Raw genomic sequence first — 25,986 nt, 5'->3', positions numbered from 1 at the left:
AATTCACTTATGACAGTGTTCCCTCATTTATCACGGTGTAATAGGTAGCTAACTTTATTTGTTTGCAATTATCATCTATGTTTTAAAGCTGTAAATCCCCGGGGGGGATTAAATGGAAGCTATCAGGGGTTAGCGTAGTTAAGCACACTTGTGTGGTTGTGTTGTCTTATGATACTATTTTAGGTAATCGGAGTGTAAAGGTGACTATAGGGGTGTTATTTAATGTATAGAGGGCTCTAATTATGTTAAAAACTGTATTTAGAATGTCACACACAGGTTTTCTATATTTTGAAAATACTCTATTTAGAAATGAGGAATCCTACTATGATAAGTGAATCCAAATTCACTTATGACAGTGTTCCCTCATTTATCACGGTGTAATAGGTAGCTAACTTTATTTGTTTGCAATTATCATCTATGTTTTAAAGCTGTAAATCCCCGGGGGGGATTAAATGGAAGCTAGCAGGGGTTAGCGGAGTTAAACACACTTGTGTGGTTGTGTTGTCTTATGATACTATTTTAGGTAATCTGAGTGTAAAGGTGACTATAGGGGTGTTATTTAATGTATAGAGGTCTCTAATTATGTTAAAAACTGTATTTAGAATGTCACACACAGGTTTTCTATATTTTGAAAATACTCTATTTAGAAATGAGGAATCCTTCTATGATAAGTGAATCCAAATTCACTTATGACAGTGTTCCCTCATTTATCACGGCGTAATAAGTAGCTAACTTTATTTGTTTGCAATTATCATCTATGTTTTAAAGCTGTAAATCCCCGGGGGGGGGGGGTTAAATGGAAGCTAGTAGGGGTTAGCGTAGTTTAGCACACTTGTGTGGTTGTGTTGTCTTATGATACTATTTTAGGTAATCGGAGTGTAAAGGTGACTATAGGGGTGTTATTTAATGTATAGAGGGCTCTAATTATGTTAAAAACTGTATTTAGAATGTCACACACAGGTTTTCTATATTTTGAAAATACTCTATTTAGAAAGGAGGAATCCTACTATAAGTGAATCCTAATTCACTTATCATGGAACAAATGACAGCGTTCCCTCATTTATCACGGCGTAATAGGTAGCTAACTTTATTTGTTTGCAATTATCATCTATGTTTTAAAGCTGTAAATCCCCGGGGGGGGTAAATGAAAGCTAGCAGGGGTTAGCGTAGTTTAGCACACTTGTGTGGTTGTGTTGTCTTATGATACTATTTTAGGTAATTGGAGTGTAAAGGTGACTATAGGGGTGTTATTTAATGTATAGAGGGCTCTAATTGTTAAAAACTGTATTTAGAATGTCACACACAGGTTTTCTATATTTTGAAAATACTCTATTTAGAAATGAGGAATCCTACTATGATAAGTGAATCCAAATTCACTTATCACGGAACAAATGACAGTGTTCCCTCATTTATCACGGAGTAATATGTAGCTAACTTTATTTGTTTGCAATTATCATCTATGTTTTAAAGCTGTAAATCCCCGAGGGGGTTAAATGGAAGCTAGCAGGGGTTAGCGTAGTTTAGCACACTTGTGTGGTTGTGTTTGTGTGCAGGCTGGATGAGTATATTTTTGCTCTTTTAAGGCACTCCAATACTCTATTGAGTATGAGAAAGTAACAAAAGCATCTTCTGGACCTGGTGGAGGACACCCCATTTGCCACCCACCCCCACCCCCCAACCCCAAATCACCCAGGTTAACCACTGTGCTCCATAAATTAGTCCCTGAAGTCTCTTGACGGAGAAAGCTCCATTTGTTTTCTACTTGAGACTCTCCAAGTTGTTACAACCGCGTTGCCGCATGCAGCACAGTGAGATGTTATTGTTGGGAATTACCAAACACTATCAAGACCTGCGGGTCTAAACTGTCCTGGACTCTCACAAAACTGCTTCTTCTTGCCTGGATGACCAGAAAGCCAAGCAGAGAGCCACAATGAGAAAAGATTACTCGGGCAGAAATCAATAGCAAACAAGGAGCCGGGAGCCCAGAAGGCGCTGATAGCAGGCCTGACTTCTTATCAGCGCCGACGCCGACCTGGCAGGCCACGGCACACCCGGAGGTTATCCGGGAATCAAACACTATCACCTCATCAAACACTGTATCCTTCACGTACCGCAATCCATCTTCTCTAAAACAATTTGTTTGTTCTTCCTTTGCTCCCTAACAGGAAGGAACTGAAGCTGCTCAGCCTCACTGACTTCATTATGGAAGTCATGGAATTCCAGGACTCTAAAGAGGAAAACAGCGAGAACGCCATCAAGGTGAGCAGCCGGCGTACCAGCAGTAGATGAGGGGAAGTGTGGTGGGATCAGTCGCAGTGACAGTCGGCCACGGCAAACTGCTCTTTCGCTTTTACTCGGGGGAAGAAATTAGTGCGTGCGCCTGTCAAGCCGAGCGCTCCCAGCTTTAAACACTCCGCCATTGTGCTCCAGCTGTGCATGTCTTTATCACCAAATACCCCTTCGCCGGCTGACGGAAGCTGGGGGGGCGGGCTTTATTTATCACATCTATATACGCCGTGCCGTTTGGCTCCGAACGCTCCCGATCCCGTAACTCGTGTGACGCTGATAAAAAGCGGCAAGTTCATAAAGTGTGAAATTCCTCCAATAAACGTTGTTTCATGGATGAGCGGCTAGAAAATGTAGCTTTTCTGGAGGCCAGAATTCCTTCACCTTCGTTGGGCACAACAAGTGTTTGGATTTTTGGTTCAATTAGTCATGATCTTTATTTTGGCCACAAATTATCCATAGGTATGAATGTGAGTGTGAATGGTTGTTTGACTATATGTGCCCTGTGATTGGCTGGCCATCTCTGTGTGGAGTTTGCATGTTCTCCCCGTGCATGCGTGGGTTTTCTCCGGGTACTCCGGTTTCCTCCCACATTCCAAAAACATGCTAGGTTAATTGGACGACTCCAAATTGTCCATAGGTATGAATGTGAGTGTGAATGGTTGTTTGTCTATATGTGCCCTGTGATTGGCTGGCCACCAGTCCAGGGTGTACCCCGCCTCTTGCCCGAAGACAGCTGGGATAGGCTCTAGCACCCCCCACAACCCTTGTGAGGATAAGCGGTAGAAAATGAATGAATGAATGATCCAAAATAGACCTTTTTCCCACTGAAAACATACCTTAAATTGTTCAGTTGTTTCAAATCTCTGTAAAAGTTTTTTACATTTTTTGTGTCTTTTTCATTTTTTTAATATTTCTTTCCATTAAAAAAAAATTACATTTATTTTTTTAATTTTATCATATTTTTAAACTTTTGATTTAAAATTATTTCATTATGATCTTTTTCTCTAAAAATTTCCCACAGACAAGACATCTCCTTCACCCTATAATCATCAAGAATCATTTCTAAATTATAAAATTACAGTTTCTGTTATTAATTCATTACAAAAGGTTAGACAAGAAAGCAAAACGTACAAAAACCAAGACCATTTTTCCCACAGAAATGAATGTAAATCTAATTAGATAAAACAGTGGTGTAAAAAAGTGTTTGCCCCTTTCCTGATTTCTTACTTTTTGCTGATTTTTTACACTTGACGTGGCCCTGTGTGAAAAAGAAATAGCCCCTCTGTTAAAACATAACTTAACTGAAGTAAATTGAGATCTTTCAAACTGGAAATGATTATAAAGCCATTTCTATAGCTTTGGGACTCCAGCAAACCACAGTGAGAGCCATTATCCACCAATGGCGAAATCATGCAACTGGTGAACCTTCCCAGGAGTGGCCGGCCAACCAAAAGGACCCCAAAAGCGCAGCAACGACTCATCCAAAAGGTCACAAAAGACTGTAGGACAATATCGGCATGTCGTTTTTCAGCAAAAAAAAGTCAATATCAGACATCCCTAGCTATGGGTTTAAAGAACTACATTTTTTAATTCTAAATTAATTAAAAATAATAATAATTTAATGTTAATTTAATTAAATGCTTTGTTTTGTAATTCTTCCTAATTAAATCACAAAAAATTATATTAAATTCAATCAATTAAATTAAATTCATATTAAATAAAATAAAATAAATGTTAATTTAATGTCATTTTTTTAATTACATTTTTTGTTTGGGTTTTCACATGAAAAAGTGGCAAAACTGGAAAATGTGAGCATTGTGATCATTGTTTTTCAATGCATTGTCTCATATTAATACATTTTTTAATTCTAAATTAATTAAAAATAATAATAATTTAATGTTAATTTAATTAAATGCTTTGTTTTGTAATTCTTCCTAATTAAATCACAAAAAAATTATATTAAATTAAGGAAATTAAATTCATATTAAATAAAATAAAATAAATGTTAATTTAATGTCATTTTTTTATTACATTTTTTGTTTGGGTTTTCACATGAAAAAGTGGAAAAACTGGAAAATGTGAGCATTGTGATCATTGTTTTTCAATGCATTGTCTCATATTAATACATATTTTAATTCTAAATTAATTAAAAATTAAAATAATAATAATTGAATGTTAATTTAATTAAATGTTTTGTTTTGTAATTCTTCCTAATTAAATCACAAAATAATTATATTAAATTAAGGAAATTAAATTCATATTAAATAAAATAAAATAAATGTTAATTTAATGTAATTTTTTCCACATGAAAAAGTGTAAAAACTGGAAAATGTGAGCATTGTAATAATTGTTTTTCAATGCATTGTCTCATATTACAAAGTTAATGCTCAATTTAAAATAAATAGCACCCAATAGTCCTGGGTGCCAAAGACTAATCAAACCCCGCCCCCCCAAAAAACAATTATATCTTCCTTCTATGTAATCTCTTTGTAATACTTGACTGTGAGCCTCCTTGCACATAAAACTAATGTAATTCTCGTGACACACAAAAAGGAAACACCATGAAAACGTGGAAATCTCCTTACTATTCAAGACTTTTTTCAAATACGTATTTGATATATTTAATGCAGCGGCGCTGTATTGTCCGCACCCTTCATAAGCTGCAAACAAAGCGTGAAACACGTCTCTCCCTGGTGTTGGGTGGGTTTGGTGTGGGGGGGTCGGCTGCGCCATTGTTACTTGTGGTTGAGGTCTGAGTGTCGGGTCCTTACGGCGCTGATCCCCCCCCCGTTTTTGGGCCCCCCTAAGAACACGGAGCGTTTTGTGACTGTGGCTTTAAGGTCTATTTCACGCCAGTTGTGGGAATAGGCCTCCTGCGTTCGGGGGTATCACATTATTAGTAATCATATCTGCTTAAGCCAAGCTTGCTGCTCCAGATGGCTGCTTTCAAGTGCAAATGAACCAGTTAGACGTGTCTGCTTTAATACATACTCAGGAATCACAAATAGCCATTGATTCCCCCGCCAACCCCCCTGCCGCCCCCCCACCCCTGTCTCCTTCTCCATCCAGTGTTTCTGGCAGTATTGAGCTTGGATTAAATGGTCCCCTGAGCCTTTAAAGGGACATTGATTCTTCTAATTAATTGCACGCTGTTCAGGAGCCCGATGCATAAACGTGTCCATATTAGCACTTCAAGTCAATTATTTTGAGTTTGCCGGGGAAGGGGAACAAATAGTGTACACAAAAGACACGTTGGAACTTGCTCCGTTTCCTTGGGAAGTTGGATGGCGCCGCAATCAAAGGCTTATTAACACTTTGTGCTTGTGCACATGAGACGTGAATACGCAACACAGAGGATTATTCTCTCAGTGGGAATTTAGGCACCCCTCCAGCAAAAGATGGAAACAAGTGCGTGTGTGTGTGTGTGTGCGTGTGTGTGTGTGAAGAGGCGAGAGAGAAAAAGATATAAAAAGTGACTCCAAGAGTTATTACTGGAAATAAAAGAGAGCAGAAGCAAATCGTGCACTAAAATGTGCCGTCATTTCCACAATGAGACTATTTGCTCGTGCTTATGCTTTATTTGTTTCCAACGTGCTTGACAAGTTGACACGTTCCTAAGTTGACACGTTTTCTCCTGCACATGCCAACATGGCGCAAAAAGAGGAGGAAGAAGCAATGCTGCCTTTTTTCTTACTTTTTTCTTACTTCTTCTAAACATCATTTACATTTATATTATTTATACTATTCATTCATTCATTTTCTACCGCTTTTTCCTCACAAGGGTCGCGGGGGTTGCTGGAGCCTATCCCAGCTGTCTTGGGGCGAGAGGCGGGGTACACCCTGGACTGGTGGCCAGCCAATCACAGGGCACATATAGACAAACAACCATTCACACTCACATTCATACCTATGGACAATTTGGAGTCGCTAATTAACCTAGCATGTTTTTGGAATGTGGGAGGAAACCGGAGTACCCGGAGAAAACCCACGCATGCACGGGGAGAACATGCAAACTCCACACAGAGATGGCCGAGGGTGGAATTGAACCCTGGTCTCCTAGCTGTGAGGCAACTTATAGTCTGGAAAATACAGTACATTTTTTGAAATCGTTTTTTCAATTTCTGTGTTTTTTCTGTTTTTACATTTTACAAATATATCTTCTTCTGGTTATGTTATAACCGTATTCCCATAATTTAATTTCATTTCATTTCATTTCATTTCATTTCATTTCATTTCATTTCATTTCATTTCATTTAATTTAATTTAATTTAATTTAATTTAATTTGATTTGATTTGATTTGATTTGATTTGATTTGATTTGATTTGATTTAATTTAATTTAGGGCGGCACGGTGGGCTAGGGGTTAGCGCGCAGACCTCACAGCTAGGAGACCAGGGTTCAATTCCACCCTCGGCCATCTCTGTGTGGAGTTTGCATGTTCTCCCCGTGCATGCGTGGGTTTTCTCCAGGTACTCCGGTTTCCTCCCACATTCCAAAAACATGCTAGGTTAATTGGCCACTCCAAATTGTCCATAGGTATGAATGTGAGTGTGAATGGTTGTTTGTCTATATGTGCCCTATGATTGGCTGGCTACCAGTCCAGGGTGCACCCCGCCTCTCGCCCAAAGACAGCTGGGATAGGCTCCAGCACCCCCCGCGACCCTCGTGAGGAAAAGCGGTAGAAAATGAATGAATTAATGAATAATTTTATTTAATTTAATTTAATTTAATTCAAGTCAAGTCAAGTCAAGTCAAGTCACGTCAAATTAAATTCGAATTGAATTGGGCTGCATGGTGGTCGAGTGGTTAGCGCGCAGACCTCACAGCTAGGAGACCCAAGTTCAATCCCACCCTCGGCCATCTCTGTGTGGAGTTTGCATGTTCTCCCCGTGCATGCGTGGGTTTTCTCCGGGTACTCCGGTTTCCTCCCACATTCCAAAAACATGCTAGGTTAATTAGCGACTCCAAATTGTCCATAGGTATGAATGTGAGTGTGAATGGTTGTTTGACTATATGTGCCCTGTGATTGGCTGGGATAGGCTCCACCCTCGTGAGGATAAGTGGCAAAGAAAATGGATGGATGGATGTTTAGAGTGTGCCGGAGGCCACAAACGCCCCCAGGCCACTCTTTGGGTACCCTACCGTATATAAATGAGAACTGAGAAATACATATCATACCCAGAGGGGTTGGTTTACAAAATATAAAAGACCACTAAAACTGGTCTTGCGTTTTTGATTAGTAGTGTACCAGACAATGTCGTTTGAATGGAGATGTTTTCTTGCTGTCGTCCAGGCGACGGAGGATGGGAACCGCAATCGCCGAAGACGGTGACATCACCTTCTTGAAAATACGAGCTGACACGAGAGACCGTGCCAGTCGCAGGATGAAATCCCCTCCGCGGCGCAGCACGGGTTCACTAAACTCTGACAGCTTTGCTATTTAAGATCAGGATCAGCCCTCCACTCCAAATTGCGAGGAGCGTATTACTCTCCTGATACTTCATTAATCTCCATCACGGCTGCCAGCACTGTCACAGCTGACAGCGGGGACAATGCCACCTGCTCTTCTCTCCACGTGCGCGCAGAATGCATGTTTTACAGTAGGCCAGATGTCTACACTCAATAAAACATTTGACAAAACCAGCCTGTGTGTGTTTTGGGATGTCTGGATGGAGCGGCGAGGCCGCATGGCCGGGCTGATAGCGCTTCTGCCCGCCGCTGATTAGAGAATGAAAAAGACACAGCTGACATTGACTGCGGCGCACAGGCGACTGTTGTCATGAGATCTGTTAAGGGATGCGGCTTTTGGGGAAGGGGCGCGCGAGCTGGATGCGCTTTGGCCAGGAAAGTGGTCAGTTGAAACCGCCGCTCGTGAAGTGATGGACTTGACCTTTCGGCGCTTGTTTTCTCAGTTATGATTGAGTGAAACGATGATGGATGGAAAAGCATCGGTATTCCCATGCATGCCGTGGCAATAAGGAGACGCACGCCGTCCAGCATCACCGCTGTTCAGGTGGACAACAGCTTTCATTCATTTTGGTACGCCACCTGAAGTCAACACTCCATGACCTTCACTTCCCACTGAAGCTGGACAATGTCGCCCATTAACATGGGGGTCATTCATTCATTCATTCATTCATTTTCTACCGCTTTTTCCTCACGAGGGTCAGGGGGTGCTGGAGCCTATCCCAGCTGTCTTCGGGCAAACTCTGGACTGGTGGCCAGCCAATCACAGGGCACATATAGACAAACAACCATTCACACTCACATTCATACCTATGGACAATTTGGAGTCGCTAATTAACCTAGCATGTTTTTGGAATGTGGGAGGAAACCGGAGTACCCGGAGAAAACCCACACATGCACGGGGAGAACATGCAAACTCCACACAGAGATGGCCGAGGGTGGAATTGAACTCCGGTCTCCTAGCTGTGAGGCCTGCACGCTAACCACTTGTCCACTTCAACTTTATGCTACTAAAAAATTTTTTTTTTTATGTTTTTCACAAAATGATTCTTTTCTTTTTCTTTATATGACAAGTACAGTTTTAAAAATTAGGCTGAGCAGACATGGAAAAAATAGATTTTGCAAGTATAAAGTCAAAATATTAAGATTAAAATGTCGACAACGACTTTATGTGACTACACAAAAAATTATAAATTATGGCATTTTAGTAGCATAGAGTTTAAACATTACTGACATTAAAAAAAAAACCACAAGACAAAATAAAGTTGAAAAATTTGACTGGGAAAAATGTTATAATGAGAATAAAGTCAAATATAGATTAGATGGAAATAGAACAATAGAAGAAACAGCTGGAATTGTATGAGAATAAAATCATAACATCATGAGAAAAATTATCTAATTTTAGTAGCATAGAGTTGAATAGTTCCGTTTTTTTTTTAGTTATCACATTATGAGAAGTAAACAAAACTAAAAGTTACATTTTTAGAAAACTATGTTAGGAAGAACGTAATAATATGATGAAAATAAAGTCAAGATATTTTGAGAATAAAGTCATAAAAATGTGAAATATTTTGAAAATAAAAAAAACACAGCAAAATCGCATGAATAAAAGAGCTTGATAGCGATAAAAATAATTACTTTTTTCACCGATACGACAAAGCCCAGATGTAAACAAATAAATCTGCATCTACCTCAGGGGTCTCAAACACGCGGCCCGCGGGCCAAATGTGGCCCGCAGGACGCTAGTTTAGGCCCCCGCCTTGATATGAAAGTTTAATGTTTGATATGGATGCTGTATGGTATCATGTACCCAGAAAAAATTATTACATTTGATTAATGTTCATGTTAAAGGTTAAATAACTGTTAATAGTTATCCTCCCTATCCGTGTGGAAGTGGTAAGTTTTTGGCTATTTAAGTTTAAAGGAAATAACTTGGAGGCTACCATTTAGGTCGCTAGCTCTCTAGTTTGTGAGTTAGCATGTGTCTCAAGACCCTGCAGTTGCGCAATATGTTGTAAATAAAAAGAGTATAAATGTGACTATAGTCGTGTTTTGTCATGTCTACAGGGCTCTAATAATGCTTTGTTCATTTTAATCTGAAAATAATAATTTGTCTACCCACCAACTATATGTGGTTTCTTAATTTTTTATTATTTGCCGTTTTATTATTATTATTATATTTATTTATTACTGATTGATTGATTTTCTTTATTCTTGATTTATTTATTTTTCATATTATTTTGTGAAGAAAAATAAAAATGAAGATATTTGAGAACAGTGGAATGTTTTATTGTGGAAAATCCTAACAAAAGCAAAGTTTATTCATTTTTCTGTTTTTAATAAATGCGTTTTTTTTTGTTTTTTTTTGGAAAACCTGATGCGGCCCAGTCTCACCCAGACCCTAGCTCCAGTGGCCCCCAAGTAAATTGAGTTTGAGACCCCTGATCTACCTTCTTAGAATGTACTGCTTTACAAAATAAATAAAGTGACCAAGTTGCCTCCTTTGTGGCCCTCGGAGGAAGCCAAGAAGTTTGGGCCCCCCCGGCATACAGTATAATAATTTCATCATATTCAACATGACGCTGTATAGTATAAAAATAGTCAAACTGGCCTGAAGAACAAGCAGAAAATGATTTGTGTTGAAGTGGTGTTTTTCTCTCCCTGCTAGTTTGTGTGTAAGTGTTTGTGAAGCGTTTATGTTGATGGAATGGGACGGCTGCAGCCCGAGCGAGATTGCATTCTCGGTGGGAGTCCGAACAAAGAGCAGTAGATAAGCCACACTTTGCCGAATCTCTCGTAGCCATTTAAGCTGCGGAGAGCAAAATGGGCCTTTTGACGGCAAGAAAAAGACTGAATAAAACGGTCATTTTGCAGAAATGCTATTGCATATCCAGATTTCCGGATGGGATGTTTGGATGCGGGAGTGTATCTGGAAGCACTAGCAAAGCAAAGTGTTTGTCATGGAAATAAGCCGGATTATAGTCATCGAGGTTTAAGATCAGTGCTAAAATATAGGTTGCTGGTTATTGTGGTCAGATGCTGCGCGGTGGATCAAATAGCAACACATCTCCTTTGTTTGGAAGCCGCTGATGTTATTCTTTGAAGCCACCCATGCAGCGCATCGCAGGAAGTGAAATATACGCTGACTTCCATACATTCAACACGCCGCCTTATTCCCGCACTGAAACCATGCGGAGCCTCCAAAGACCACATGGAGACTTCAGACTAAAACTCGTACTGGTGATGATGATTGATGCTGACGACATCGACCGCATCCAGTCGTAATCCTCCGTTGATGTCTTGAGGAGTCACAAGTTGTTCATATGTGGTCTGGTTTGTTTTCTTATTCATAAAAAAGACCATAATTCTTTTCAGCAGGCATTATGGCGCTATGTATTTATGTATTTATGTATTTATGTATTTACAATGGTACCTCCAGTCTTCTTCTGAGCACCTGTGAGTCGGTGTAACTTCAGTCTCGGTTTATGAAGTGATGGAGATGAATTATAGCTTTACATGCAAAAAGAAGCTAAATAATTATCAATAACTGAAATGTATAAAGCACGGTAGCACGGTGGATGAGTGGTTAGCATTTCAGGAGATTGGGAAGCTCTGGTTTCGAATCTCCGCAGGGGATCATCTCTGTGTGGAGTTTGCATGTTCTCCCCGTGCATGCGTGGGTTTTCTCCGGGTACTCCGGTTTTCTCCCACATTCCAAAAACATGCTAGGTTAATTGGCGACTCCAAATTGTCCATAGGTATGAATGTGAGTGTGAATGGTTGTTTGTCTATATAATAATATACTAATTAAAAGACACTTACTCACTCCCTTTGGGTTTGTCTTCTTCTCTTGTCAATTTAATCCCAGCTGTCTTTGGGTGAGAGGCAGGGTACACCCTGGACTGGTTGCCAGCCAATCACAGGGCACATATAGACAAACAACCATTCACACTCACATTCATACCTATGGACAATTTGGAGTGGCCAATTAACCTAGCATGTTTTTGGAATGTGGGAGGAAACCGGAGTACCCGGAGAAAACCCACGCATGCACGGGGAGAACATGCAAACTCCACACAGAGATGGCCAAGGGTGGAATTGAACTCCGGTCTCCTAGCTGTGAGGCCTGCACGCTAACCACTTGTCCACTTCAACTTTATGCTACTAATTTTTTTTTTTTTTTTATGTTTTTCGCAAAATGATTCTTGAATTATTTTTCTTTTTCTTTATATGACAACTACAGTTTTAAAAATTAGGCTGAGCAGACATGGAAAAAATAGATCTAATTTTGCAAGTATAAAGTCAAAATATTAAGATTAAAATGTCGACAACGACTTGATGTGACTACACAAATTATGGCATTAAATTATGGCATTTTAGTAGCATTTTGGAGTAGCCAATTAACCTAGCATGTTTTTGGAATGTGGGAGGAAATCGGAGTACCCGGAGAAAACCCACGCATGCACGGGGAGAACATGCAAACTCCATGTGCTGCGCTGTCATATCCAAAAATTCGTACTATCCCTTTAACAGTCAACATTGTAAATAATAATAGTAATATGGAAGTATTTACACAATGCAGCATTCATTTTAGCAACGGCACTGTTAATCCATTTGATGATGATGATGATGGACTTGAAAAATTATGTAGTCATAAAAATGGTTCGAATTTTTTTTTTAATTGCAGTGGCACGACACAGCGGCGGCAGTCCGCCCTCCAATGCAGCCCACCACCGCAGCTTCAAAAAAATCCAAGGGGAAACCCTTGAAGGCTTTGTATGGGAAGCCATTAGAATAAAAAATGCACTGAGCTTAATAGACCGACTCTAAAGGTGTAATAATAACCTAATAACATTATAATAACATCCAGCAGCTTGTATCACAGTGACCAATAGTAGAGCGGTCATTTCCCAACCTGATGGTTGTCGGTTCGATCCTCCGTTTTCCTGTGATGATGTCACAGCATCTCTGTGCAAGATGCTGATGCTGCATCATCGGTAGCTAAATGTGCTTTGAGTGGCTTAGAAGTGGAAAAGCACGATACAAGTGAAATTTTCCTTTTTTTTCCTATGGGAAAAATGTCACACGTACATCCTGAATCGACACATACGATCATTACTAGATAACATAAGTATATTTTCAATGAATCTGAGTGGTTATCCAAGATAAAAGCACAACTGTGACAAATTCTCTGGGTAGAGATGAAGTGTCGGGACCATCAATCAAGCGGTGCCACTCGGGCCCCAACAAACGACAGTGCCATCAAACCAAACAGACCACAAAGTGGAAAGCTCCTTTTTTAAAGCACACATGAGAGACAAAAACCCACAGACAGCTTTGGTAAATCACACACTAAATGATCTTTTAAACAAAGACCGGCTATGACACATAAATATTAATGGCTATAAGGATGATGTTGTGTATGTGTAATTCAATAGTTCTACTTTTCACCATTTATTGTGGATGACAGAAAAATTGTTGCCACATTGTAATTATTGTAATTGTTTGCCAGCAGACAACAGAACATCTTGCAGTGATAGACACTGACAGTACAAATATTTAGGAGGTGAAACTTTTTACATAACAGTGAATACATAAAAAAGTATAAATAAATCTGCATCTACCTCAGGGGTCTCAAACATGCGGGCCGTGGGCCAAATGTGGCCCGCAGGACACTACTTTGAGGCCCCCGCCTTGATATGAAAGTTTAATGTTTGATATGGATGCTGTATGGTATCATGTACCCAGAAAAAATTATTACATTTGATTAATGTTCATGTTAAAGGTTAAATAACTGTTAATAGTTATCCTCCCTATCCGTGTGGAAGTGGTAAGTTTTTGGCTATTTAAGTTTAAAGGAAATAACTTGAAGGCTACCGTTTAGGTCGCTAGCGCTCTAGTTTGCGAGTTAGCATGTGTCTCAAGACCCTGCAGTTGCGCAATATGTTGTAAATAAAAAGAGTATAAATGTGACTATAGTTGTTTTGTCATGTCTACAGGGCTCTAATAATGCTTTGTTCATTTTATTCTGAAAATAATAATTTGTCTACCCACAGATACCCATGTTTTTATTATTTGCCATTTTATTATTATTATTATTATATTTATTTATTACTGATTGATTAATTTTCTTTATTCTTGATTTGTTTATTTATTTTTCATCTTATTTTGTGCAGAAAAATAAAAATGAAGATATTTGAGAACAGTGGAATGTTTTATTAGAGCTTTTATTGTAGAAAATCGGAACCAAAGCACTGAAAAAGTTTGTATATTTTTCTGTTTTTAATAAATGGATTTTTTTTGGGGGGGGGGGGAACCTGATGCGGCCCAGCCTTGCCCAGACCCTAGCTCCAGTGGCCCCCAGGTAAATTGAGTTTGAGACCCCTGAACTAAAGTAAAGTAAACAAATGCTTTTCAAGATCGATCATTGACTTTGTTTAGTATATTTGTCATCAAAATAGTAGTCATACCAAAATGTTGCGTTGCTGCTGGATGTTCATAGTATCCAAGTGATACAGTTTGTTTTCTTTTCCAAAAGACGAAGGTTTAAGACAGAGCCTCGTCCACCGCTGCCACCACCCTGAATATTTAAGCTTTCACCTTTTTTTAAATTTGTATGCAGTCTGTCTATTTAGTGGAATTCTCCATGATGGATATAGATTTTAATGCACAATTCATAAAGTCTTTGGACAAAAAAACGTCAGTGCTGTGTTTCAGGATGGCCCCTCACACTCATTGGTTATTCCATCCACATGTCTCCATGCTGCACCAATTTCATCTGTCTCTCTCTGGTTCCACTTACGGCGTCCCTCATGGTGCCTCAAGCGGGACACTTTCTCTCCGTGGGGTCGTGGTGACAGCAGTTGTTAATATGTTAATGTCAAACACTGTGGGCAGCATTTTCTCCTTCATGTCTCGGCGCTGCGCTGCAACAGGAACAATGTCTTCAGCAAGACCGTGAAAAGCCATCACCGTGCCGCACAGATGAGAGCGCTTGTGTAATATAAACTGACAGCTGAGGGGTACGTACTTTACATTGAAGCGGCTGTGCGCTCTGACTTTATGACTACAACTATACAATTCACCTCCATGATATAAAGCCTGCCCTGCAGTAGAGAAAGATTTAGGGCAGGGGTCCCAAACTTGCGGCCCGCGGGCCAAATGCGGCCCGCGAGACGCTAGTTTGAGGCCCCCACCTTTGATACCAAAGTTTAATGTTGAAATGACAGCTTAACATGATTTTGCCCCGCCCCTACTGTTACCCTACACTGTTACCCCGCCCTGTTTTGCTTTGGATTAGCAATGAAGCTAAAAGGCTTATATGACGCTGGGTACAAATAAATGCAGGAAATGATTTGGAAAAAATACACGTCAAGATAAAGCATCTCATTAAAACATGTTGTTAAAGTTACGACGCTGCTCCCACATGGAACCGAGTACGATGCTAACTTGCTAATTGGGTCAAATTATAAAGTTTCGTTAATGTTCATGTTAAAGGTTAAATAACTGTTAATACTGTACATTTGAATCTGAAAAAAATAATTTCTCTACCAACTGTATGTGGTTTCTTACGTTTTTCTTATTTGCTGTTTTATTATTATTTTACTTATTTATTACTGAGTGATTGATTTATTGTCTTTATTCTTAATTTGTTTATTTTTTTTATCTTATTTTGTGTATAGAAAAATAAAAATTTATTTATCAGATATTTTGGTGTGGAAAACCAGAACCAAAGTACTGAAAAAGTGTAGGGTATAGCAGAAGCAAAAGCATTGAAGATTATTTTTTTATTGATTTTTTTTCCAGTTTTTAATAAATGCGTTTTGTTTTTTGTTTTTTTTGAAAACTTGATGCGGCCCGGCTTCACCCAGAACCTAGCTTCGGTGGCCCCCGGGTAAATTGAGTTTGAGACCCCTGATTTAGGGTGTCTGACTGGTCTCTTCTACTTTCAAGTACAGGTGACCCCCCCTGCAAAAACCAGTGAATGCTCTAACTATAAATAATTGATATGGCCATAACATTGTCTACCCTTATCACCAAGTACCTCCAATTTTGGATCAACATTTGCGATAAAAACATGTTTCAGCTACAGAATCCTCCCCTTCTCTCTTCAATTGCCATTGTTCACTCGCAACACCATGCAGGTTTAAGCTGTAAATATGCCTCACACACTTTTAGGTATAAAATATATAGCTACTGTATAATTATGAAATGGGAGTCATGGTGTTGTCAGGCTAGCGCAAGAGGCTAAAAGGCGAAAACACATTAGCAGTGACATATTAAATCCATCCATTTTCTAGAGAGGCGGGGTACACCCTGGACTGGTGGCCAGCCAATCACAGGGCACATATAGACAAACAACCATTCACACTCACATTCATACTTATGGACAATTTGGAGTCGCCAATTAACCTAGCATGTTTTAAAAAACAAACAGGCTTTCTAATATTGCATTACATTTTATTTGTATTTTTTTGATATATTTATAAATGATGACTGATTTGTGGTGGGGGGCTGTTAAATCTGAGGGGCCCTAAATACTGAACGGCGAATATGCGGGGGTCCACTGTACTTGCAAATTGTTTATACCTCTCCAAAGTCTCCTGGAGTAAGACAGACATAGCTGAAAGGGTTTTCTAAAGCTGTTTCCAATGGTCTGTGTTTACCTGACACTTGGATTGACAGCGGAGTGATTAGAAATATCCACCATTCACTGCTGTGAGCTCCTGAGTGCCCGGAAAGTGCTTTTGTAGTCTGGCTGTAATGGTCCAAGTTTGAATTGAAGGTTGAGAGAAATAGCCTCACTGCGGTGGTGCACTCTGAGGAACTGACACACCACAATAATGGGCAGAAGTGGGGTCCTGATAGCATCGCAGGCAGCACAGAGCGGGCACAAAAACATGCACACGCTCATTACGTGCTTGTGTCATGCTCACAATGCTGTTATGCACACAAGAGCGATAAGGGTGGACATCACTCAAAAGCGGATTCATTTTTTTTTATACTATATGATGTTTTTTCCTAATGCATCCATGAGCCTACATTAACAAATTTTATATTCACTACATAGAGGTCATAACCGCTGCATAAATGGCATCTTGGAAGTTAAATCTTTATGGATTGAAACAATAATGGAGGGGTGTCCAAACTTTTTCCAGCAAGGGCGATAGCGAAAATGAAGGGATGCAACTTTGCCACCTTGATAAGTTGCATGATATGCTAAGGGGTTGCATACTGTATTTATAAACAATGCATGTCAGCTTTGTGATAAAAAAGAGTCTATTCTAGACTTTTTTTTGTTTTGTTTTTTTTTTGTTTCTTTTTGTGTTTTTTCCAGGTATTCCGGTTTCACAGCTGGGATAGGTTCCAGCATACTCGCAACCCCAGTGAGTATAAGCGGCATAGAAAATGGATGGATGGATAATCTTTGTAATGTTTCTTTTTGTAATATTACAACTTAATTCCAATAATATTTTGGCTTTATTCCCATAATATTATAACTTTATCCTAAAAAAATACAACTTTATTTTGTTGTGTCTGTACAACTTTTAGAAAAATTGCATTTTTCTTTAATATAATGTTAATAATGTTGTCCCTCATAGTATTGCAGGTTTATTCTCTTAAAATTACAGCTGTTTCTGCTGTTGTTTTTTTTTTTTTTTCAACTATTTCATCTTTCTTCTTGGAAAATATTTCCTTGTAATTATGACTTTATTCGCATAATATTTTCACTTTATTCTCATGACATTATAACTTTTCCTGCAACCCAAATTTTTGGTTAGTTTCTCATAATATATTTTTTTAATTTCAACTTCATACTACTAAAATACTTTTATTTTTCCTCACAATATTATGTTGTAAAATTAACGACTTGTCTTGTTCAACTACAACTTTTTCCTTGTAATAATTTATTTTTGTAAAATTACTGCTGATTTTTACATTTTTGCTGTTTTTTTATTTGTATTTTTGTTGTTAAATTGGATTTTTAGAATATGTGCTGCAAATGGCGTCCCCAGGTTGCACTTTGGACACCGCTGAAAGGTCTATTTTGGTGTCCAACCACAGTAAACTTCTTTCCGTGCCAGAATTTAAATTCATCCCAACCAAAAACCCTTTAGGTGCTGATCAAAAACATTACAATAAATTAAAATATGATGAAAAATATGTTTGTAATTTTGAAAACGTAATTTGATGAGGTTTTCAAATATATTTTTGCTGGTAAAATAATAAAATAATATATTTTTAAACAGGTGGGTTGCCTGTAAAATATTAAAGTAGTATTGCAACATTAATTAGGTGTGGAAAAGTGAACTCTTTCTTTTAAAACAAATTGCGCAACAGGACCACAACAAATTCCACCCGGACAGTAAAGCAGAAAATGTTCAACAGGAAAATAATCCGCCAAAGAATGACTGATATGCTGACCAGCTAATCAGAATACGATGCTTAAAAGACGTAACCAATCAAATATTTACAAGAGGGCGGGATTTCCTTCGTGTGACGCAAACGCTCCAGTCAACACTGCAGGCCCCACCCTTTGTGTTGCTTACCGCCAGTCAATCAAAATAGAAAAAAAAATCTTGACAGTTATCACCTATTTCTACGGGGCTACCATCAATACTAACCGCTAGCCATGTCTGCTTGGGTGTAACTGTCCAAACTATCCGCTTAACGGCAAGTCACGCGATGACTGGTATGTAATTTCTTATCTTATTCTTCACCCACGTATGCTAACGAGGCTAAATTAGCTCGCTAGCAGGCTAGCTGGGATGCTTCTGAGCGATACTGCTAATCAGCACCCGGCTAGCTAACTTAGCAGTAGCCGCTAACGCTGTTCTTGTAGCTAACTAGATTAGCGACGCACATTCAAGCATCAAACTTTGTGCTTCCGTGCTGCTACTCTTTTTTTTACCCCCACACGATAACGGCGATACTTGTGAACTAGTTTAAGCTAAACAACAACCTCTTAGCTCTCCCTGTGGTGATGAGGTTTGTTTAGCCATAGCTAGCTCTGTTCGAACTCCCCATATTTTGTCCTATACAGCGCCAGAACGTCCACTGAAAGCAGAGGAAATGGCTGCTTTGGACGCGAACAGCAGTCACAGCGACTTTTTGCAACATGAAGACGACAGGGGCAATCAGGTAAGACTTTTCTTGTAAGTGTTTCTCAGTGTGTAGCTTAGTGGCGCTGAGTTGGAAACTTGCAGAGGGATTTCGAACCTCTCAGACAACGCTTCCTCTCGGGCTGTGCTTAAAATCCCGCCTTCTCCGCTTTGGGTGAAGAGACCGCCTGAAATCCCGAGCAGATGTCAACATTAGGTGAATAGTGTCTGGCGGGTCAACATATGTGTGTGACTTCCGAGCTGCAGAACTTTGGTGACACGTCTTTATTTGGCTAATCGCCCGCCACTCAGGCTCTCCCACCTCATTTAAACTTGCTTACGATGGGTAGGACATTGAGTCGTTGTCTCTCGACCGAGTTTTGGTGACCAGCATCAGAGGTAACCACGGATGTCTTATGTGATCTGTATATTGCGTTTTTCAGAAATAAATTAATAAATGATTATTTATTCTAGACTATTGTCTGTAGACTATTATCTATCCATCCATCCGTTTTCTATGCCGCTTATCCTCACAAGGGTCGCAGGTATGCTGGAGCCTATCCCAGCTGTCTTTGGGCAAGAGGCGGGGTACACCCTGGACTGGTCGCCAGCCAATGGCAGGGTACATATAGACAACCATTCACACTCAAATTCATACCTATGGAGAATTTGGAGTCACCAATTAGCCTAGCACGTTTTTTGGAAAGTGGTAGTCACCCGGAGTACCCGGAGAAAACCAACGAAACCAGCCATCAAACCCAGGTCTTCCCGATCTCCTGACTTTGTGGCCTACGTGCTAAGCAATCGGCCACCATGCGGCCCGACTATTGTCTATTATTAGTCAAAATGTATTAAAATTCACTCATTTTCTACGGCTTATCTAATGGTTAAATGTCATTTGAACATGCATCAGGTTACTATGGAATACATCACATTAATCAATTCACAGTTCCATATGTCCAAAAGGAATAGGAAGAAGCAAAGCTTATTAAATCATACCTAGTGACATAGTGGTGATTTTTTTACAACCATAATAAATAATGATCATAGATATAACCATTAAAATGGTGATTATATAATAACAAAATATGTTTGTCTATATGTGCCCTGTGATTGGCTAGCAACCAGTCCAGGGTGTACCCTGCCTCTCGCCCAAAGACAGCTGGGATAGGCTCCAGCACCCTTGTAAGGATAAGCCGAAGAAAATGAATGAATAATAACAAAATAAACACAACATGACTCTTTCAAGACTCTTCTTGCTTGTATTTTCATTATACTCATTGTACTTCATTATCATTGGCCTTGTGCCCACTAGAATGAATGAGAATGAATTGAATGAAAAATCGTGTCACGTTTTAATCTTGTGAGATATCGTGACACCCCTATTTAGTGATGTGTTGTCAACACTTCCATATGTATAATATCCCTCATTTTCTCTCTTAGACTACAGATCAGACCTCTGCGCAGCTGACAGTGGCAGATAAATGGGAAGTGTTAACCCCCACGACAGCAGCAAAGGATGATTCTGGGATGATGCAGATCCAAGGCCAAGGAATATTAACGTCAAATGGACAGTACGTTCTTCCTCTCCAGAACTTGCAAAGTCAGCCGATCTTTGTGTCGTCGGGGAACGACGGCACCTCTGCCAATTCAGTGCCTAACATTCAGTACCAAGTCATTCCTCAGATTCAGACTGCAGACGGACAGCTGAGCTTTGCCACTGCGGGCATGGAAGGAGCGACACTGAGTCAGGACGCCACAGGGCAAATTCAGATCTTGCCCGATGGCAGCCAGAGTCTCAGTGTGACATCAACGGCAAACATCCTTACAAACAACCAGAGCCTCATATCACAGACTGGGAATGTCCAGCAGATGCAGGGGGTTTCTATCGGAAGCTCCACCTTCAACAACCAGGGTCAGGTTGTTACTAATGTGCCTGTGGGTTTGCCGGGGAACATCACTTTTGTTCCGATTAACAGTATAGACTTGGACGCACTCGGCCTATCGGGAGCCCAGACTATAGCGACAGGAGTCACCGCTGATGGCCAGTTAATCATGGCCAACCAACCTGGGACTGTGTCAGTGAACCAGGCGAAGACTGACGATCACCTCTCAGAAACACTCACGGCAAACGACGCAAATGCTGAGCTCTTTGTGCCGACGTCTTCCTCCCAGCTACAGAACCCATCCGGTGAAGCAAATCTCCTGACACAGGACGCCTCGTTGTCATCTGTGGCGACACAGCAGGCCAGCATGACTGCCGGCCTCCCGGAAGGCTTCATCCAACAGACTCAAGAGCAGAACATCCAAGCGTCATCTTCTCAGCCCATTGTCCAGCTGCAGCAGGTGCCGCTGCAGACCATCAACGGGCAGGTGGTCCAGTCGGTGGCCACAAGTGGCCAGGGTGTACAAAATCTGCAGCTGATCAACCCCGGGACCTTTATCATCCAAGCCCAGACAGTTACCCCGTCAGGCCAGATCCAGTGGCAGACCTTCCAGGTGCAAGGTGTGCAGAATTTGCAAAACCTTCAGCTCCCCACCACTCAAGCTCAGCAGATAACACTGGCACCAGTCCAGACCCTTTCACTGGGTTCCAGTCCGGTCAGCATCAACACTGGGCAGATCCCCAACCTGCAAACCGTGACGGTCAATTCAGTGGCACAGCAGGAAGGACACACACTCCCAGGAGGTAAACTATTTGTTATATTACCGGTACACTAGACAATTTTCCCATCACCCTTTTCAACTCAGCTCCTCTGTATTGACAATTTATCCATTGGCATGCCAGTCTTTGTCCCAGCTTTACAGCTCTGGGATGGGTAGACCTGACAAACACGTGCACACGTAGCAATCACCAGTTATATACTGTATGATAAACCTTTCATAATAAAAATGTTATAACTTGCAACATGCTCATTCCCGAATGCATTCACATACGCACCTAAGACGTGTCATATTATTAATAGCTCTGCTGTGCACAATACAGCTTGCAGACAATCGTGAACGCAAAAGCAACTTTCCAAAGGTGGCTTGTCTGCTTTTTCTTGACGTGCATCCAGCAAAACCTGTTTTTGTTGCAATATTGTCTTGCTTTATTTTGCGTGTGATGCAGACATCCGAATAAAGGAGGAGCCGGACTCAGGAGAGTGGCAGCTCAGCTCAGACTCCACCCTAAACACCAGCGATCTGTCCCACCTCCATGTCAGGCTGGTGGACGAGGAGGAGCAGCTGGGCCAGGAGGGCAGGAGGTTGCGCAGGGTGGCATGCACTTGCCCAAACTGCAAAGACTCTTCCGGAAGGTGAGTGAGCTTTATAGCTGTTCAGCACGAAAGCCCACTGACAGTACTGCTGCATTGTAAATGAACATCCCTGAATACTCACCGGGCCGCTATGTTTGGCAGAGGATCCGGTGTAGGGAAGAAGAAGCAGCACATCTGCCACATCGCAGGCTGCGGGAAAGTGTACGGAAAGACGTCACACCTGCGAGCACACCTGCGCTGGCATTCAGGGGAGCGACCCTTCGTGTGCAGCTGGATGTACTGCGGGAAGAGGTTCACACGCAGCGATGAGCTGCAGAGACATAGAAGAACACACACAGGTGCCCCAGTTTATCCGTGTATTAGCTTCATATGTCAAGTACCGTCAGGTAAATGCGAGATTTTTGCGGCCATTGTGAAAAATGAAAACATTCACTCACCATTGCAGTATACCAGTAATTACTACTCATATTTATCTCAATATGTTGCATCGTTAATATTTACTATTTGCATTACTCATTGCTTCAGTTTATACAAGCCTTTTTTGGAGAAAATCTGCATAATTTCACATTATGATGTCCATCTAGCTTCACTTAAATAGGATTTGATTTAATACTTTTAAAAAAGTTTTTATTTCACCTCATGTTTTCCCATGTATGTGGGTCCATTGGTGTCTTACTTTGGGCTCCTCTCGTTAGCATTTTGCATAGAAAAGTACAGTAAAACAGTTGCTCACCAGCAAATGGCAAAAACGAGCTTGTAATTGATACACTCAGATAAATGTATGTCTTTCGTAATTGTTACATTCAGTTCCAGGAACCCTCCCTGTCTCTCTTCACACTTGCCTCACACAATTATCAAACACATTTAAAAATATAAAATGTATATTACTCACCACTAATGAACAGGCGTGCCACAACATCTTGTCACAATACCTTGCGCTAAAACGTGGTCTGAGATGATAATACATCAATTAATTAATCACACAATAAATGAAAGTGAACTCAATAATTTTGCCGGCCTTGGTGTGAGCATCTTGGCGTTTGTTCCACCGAACAATGGCAGTTCCATACAACTATCATTCAGATAGTCTCTTTGTCTCCGTAGGTGTACACGGGACGGCTAGCATTTACACAGAGTGGAGAAGAGTGCAACATAGTAGAAATTAAATTAGTAGACGGCAATATATTCTTTTTTCATTATACTGTACTTGGCACTTTGCAAATTTTGTGAGCAGCAAGTGAGCAGTAATAAATCCAATACTTGTTGCGATTAATGCGACTTCTGCTGCTGCATGGTTTTGCACCGTGCTCAGTATCTTTCTTTCTTTTCGCCATCTTCGTCAAAAGGCTTGGTTCTGCAGAATTAGCTAGGTGACTGTTTGACTAAAGGAGGAAAGTTCAAGTTTACATATTGACAACTCAGTGACTACCGCATTATTATTGAAGTGTTTAACCTTCTTTTTGACATTGAACAGATTTAGAAAGCAGTGTGTTGTATAACCAGGCAACAATATATTAATGAACTATAAGCCACAACTGCTGTTTGTTACTAAGCAATAAGTATAGATGTGTAGTTTTTTCCCTTTTTTCTTGACTTGTCTCTTGATATGTAAAATGATTAATTCAGAAAGAACTTTTCCGCGTGCAGTCACAGTCCAACGTTTTATTTTTTCTGGCATTGGCAGGCGAGAAGAAGTTTGTGTGCCCCGAATGTTCCAAGCGCTTCATGAGGAGCGACCACTTGGCCAAGCACATCAAAACACACCAGAACAAAAAAGGCGTAAACTCTGTGAGCGCCGCGGTGACCTCCGTGGAGTCAGCGGGATCCTCAGACAGCATCATCACCACGCCGGGCGGGACCACCCTCATCCTCACCAACATCCAACAAGGATCCAACAACGCCCAGGACATCTTGGCCAACGCTGAGATCCCCTTGCAGCTCGTCACCACCTTAGCGGCCAGCGAAGTCATGGAGTGATTGATGGACTATCCCCTCACAGACTCGTCACAGCGTGTACTCCTACCTGCATTTTTATTCCAGTTTTTAAGACAATAAAAATATGAATATATAAATATATTTTAACACGGAAATAGTAAGTCCTGTCCACTCCGCAATACAGTGGAGTACCAGTTTAAAAAGACATTGCAGTAATTCCACATGGAAATGCCTTATTTTGTACAATATTGTGTAGTTGCAAGTATAGGATGTCCTCAATCGACTTTGTTATTGATGTCTTTTTCACCTTTTCTTACCACTTTACGTCCCTTTCTCTGTGAGCACCGCCAAGCTAATTTTACCCTGATAAAATACTTTTTTGATGCAAATGTATTTATGTTATGTGAGGTTTTTTTTTCTATATTATGTATTGTTTTTCCCCGGTGTAGTTTGTGTGCTTCCAACTTAGCAAGTCCTACAACCTTTTTTTTTTTTTTTCCGAGGGTGACAACAATCAAAGCTTTTCTATTGTGATATGTCCTCAGAATGACCAACACGTCATTGGATCATTAGCTATTTTTGACTCCACAGATGTATTGGGCTCTACCGCAAAGCTCTTTAAAAAGCCTTCCCTATATCAAAATGCATTTTTCTAAAGACTTGGCGGTGATAGTTGCCAAATTTGCCTAGTAACTCAGGGTGAGGTTTGACCAAGCCGAGGGAATCTCCCCTGTATCGTCATTTTTGGGGGGCAGCGATGATGGACCAAAAGCTGAGAAGAACAACAGCACTACCGTGATATTTGCGATCATTAAATCATTAATCACATTGATTTATTTTCTTAGTGTTATTTTAAATGAAGCGAATCATCCCAACAGTACAATTCACAATCAGTCTAATGTAGGCGTCTCCAGAGTGTAAATGTGATATTGATTGTGGTACTTTTCATTGTTTAACAGCACTGTGGTCATCACTTGCGTCTTGTAGTGGATCATTGTTTGCGTCCCTGTTGGCAGACCTATTTGTTGATTTTTAAAAGTATTGTTTTCCCTCATTTTCAATGTCCCTTTTTCCTTCTGACCCTCCCCTAACTTTTAAAGGAATAGGTGATGTTATGAAATTATTTTTGATATATATTGTCCTCTTCAGCATCCACACAGCTTCTTGTGTACTTGACGTTTTTACTTATTTAGACGGCTGTATAAAACCTGTCTATAATGTCATTATAAAAATTTCTGTTACAATCCAATTTCTTTTTTTCCCCCATTTTTTGTTCAGAAAATGTTTTGTACACTTTCGTTGTACTGTAGTCGCCTTTCTTGCCAGGTGGTTCCATCCCTACAGCCTCCGGTCCTTCGGTGGGGCCCAGCAGATGTCACTACAGCCAAGGCAGCGGCACATAAGGCCCCTCTGACACCCTGACCTTCCTCATGTGGCATTGAGAGACCAAGTCGCCGAGGCCGACAGGATGTCCGCACCCTCTTTTGAAGTGCCTGAAGCATACCATGCTGTCGGAGGACGTACTATGACTTTGAATGTGACCCACTTTTCTGGATGACCTTCTTGTCAGATAACAGGTATCGGCATTTCTATTAATTATATTAAGTGTTTATTTCTCTCTTTTTTTATCAAACTTTTTTTTTGCATACACAAATGGCCTTTTTCTCTTAAATATTGCTCACATATCTGTTCAATATTCATATCTCATCCACCTCAGGTTTTTCATATCAGGATGCCGATTCGACAGCAAGACCAATGCATAGGTGTGCCTTAGGCTGGCCACAGTAGAAGGTGGGAGCAAAGTTTGTCTTTCACTGTTCACTTCCTGTCCTCAACACATCTAGTAGCTATCCACCACTAAAATCTGCTAGGTGACACATGTACAATGACGCACACAAATATAACTTTTATATGTGTTGTAAATGGCCTATTTT

At 40.4% G+C, this 25,986-nt stretch overlaps 1 protein-coding gene and 1 long non-coding RNA gene across 4 annotated transcripts in view; both read left to right on the top strand.

Moving 5' to 3' along the window:
* LOC131135417 (uncharacterized) overlaps positions 1 to 7,934 on the top strand; it is a 48,969-nt gene extending 41,035 nt beyond the window's left edge. For all 3 annotated transcript variants that reach the window (XR_013629564.1, XR_013629565.1, XR_013629563.1), the window contains 2 exons: positions 2,166 to 2,259; positions 7,583 to 7,934. This is a non-coding gene — a long non-coding RNA (uncharacterized LOC131135417). The remainder of the gene's footprint in view (positions 1 to 2,165; positions 2,260 to 7,582) is intronic.
* A 10,261-nt stretch (positions 7,935 to 18,195) lies between these two features.
* sp3a (sp3a transcription factor) lies at positions 18,196 to 25,324 on the top strand. The gene is made up of 6 exons (XM_078795211.1): positions 18,196 to 18,448; positions 18,800 to 18,897; positions 20,301 to 21,546; positions 21,970 to 22,156; positions 22,259 to 22,455; positions 23,802 to 25,324. Exons 1-6 carry the CDS (start codon positions 18,442 to 18,444, stop codon positions 24,092 to 24,094), a joined length of 2,028 nt encoding a protein of 675 aa, XP_078651337.1. The 5' UTR covers positions 18,196 to 18,441; the 3' UTR covers positions 24,095 to 25,324.
* The last annotated feature ends 662 nt before the right edge of the window (positions 25,325 to 25,986 follow it).

The sequence above is a fragment of the Doryrhamphus excisus genome, linkage group LG12 (genome assembly GCF_037039965.1).
Source record: "Doryrhamphus excisus strain RoL-2023G ecotype Guam linkage group LG12, RoL_Dexc_Guam_v1.1, whole genome shotgun sequence".
NCBI classification, from domain to species: Eukaryota; Metazoa; Chordata; class Actinopteri; order Syngnathiformes; family Syngnathidae; genus Doryrhamphus; species Doryrhamphus excisus.
Note: the sequence above shows the minus strand (reverse complement) of the source record. Positions and strands in the feature narration are given on the sequence as shown.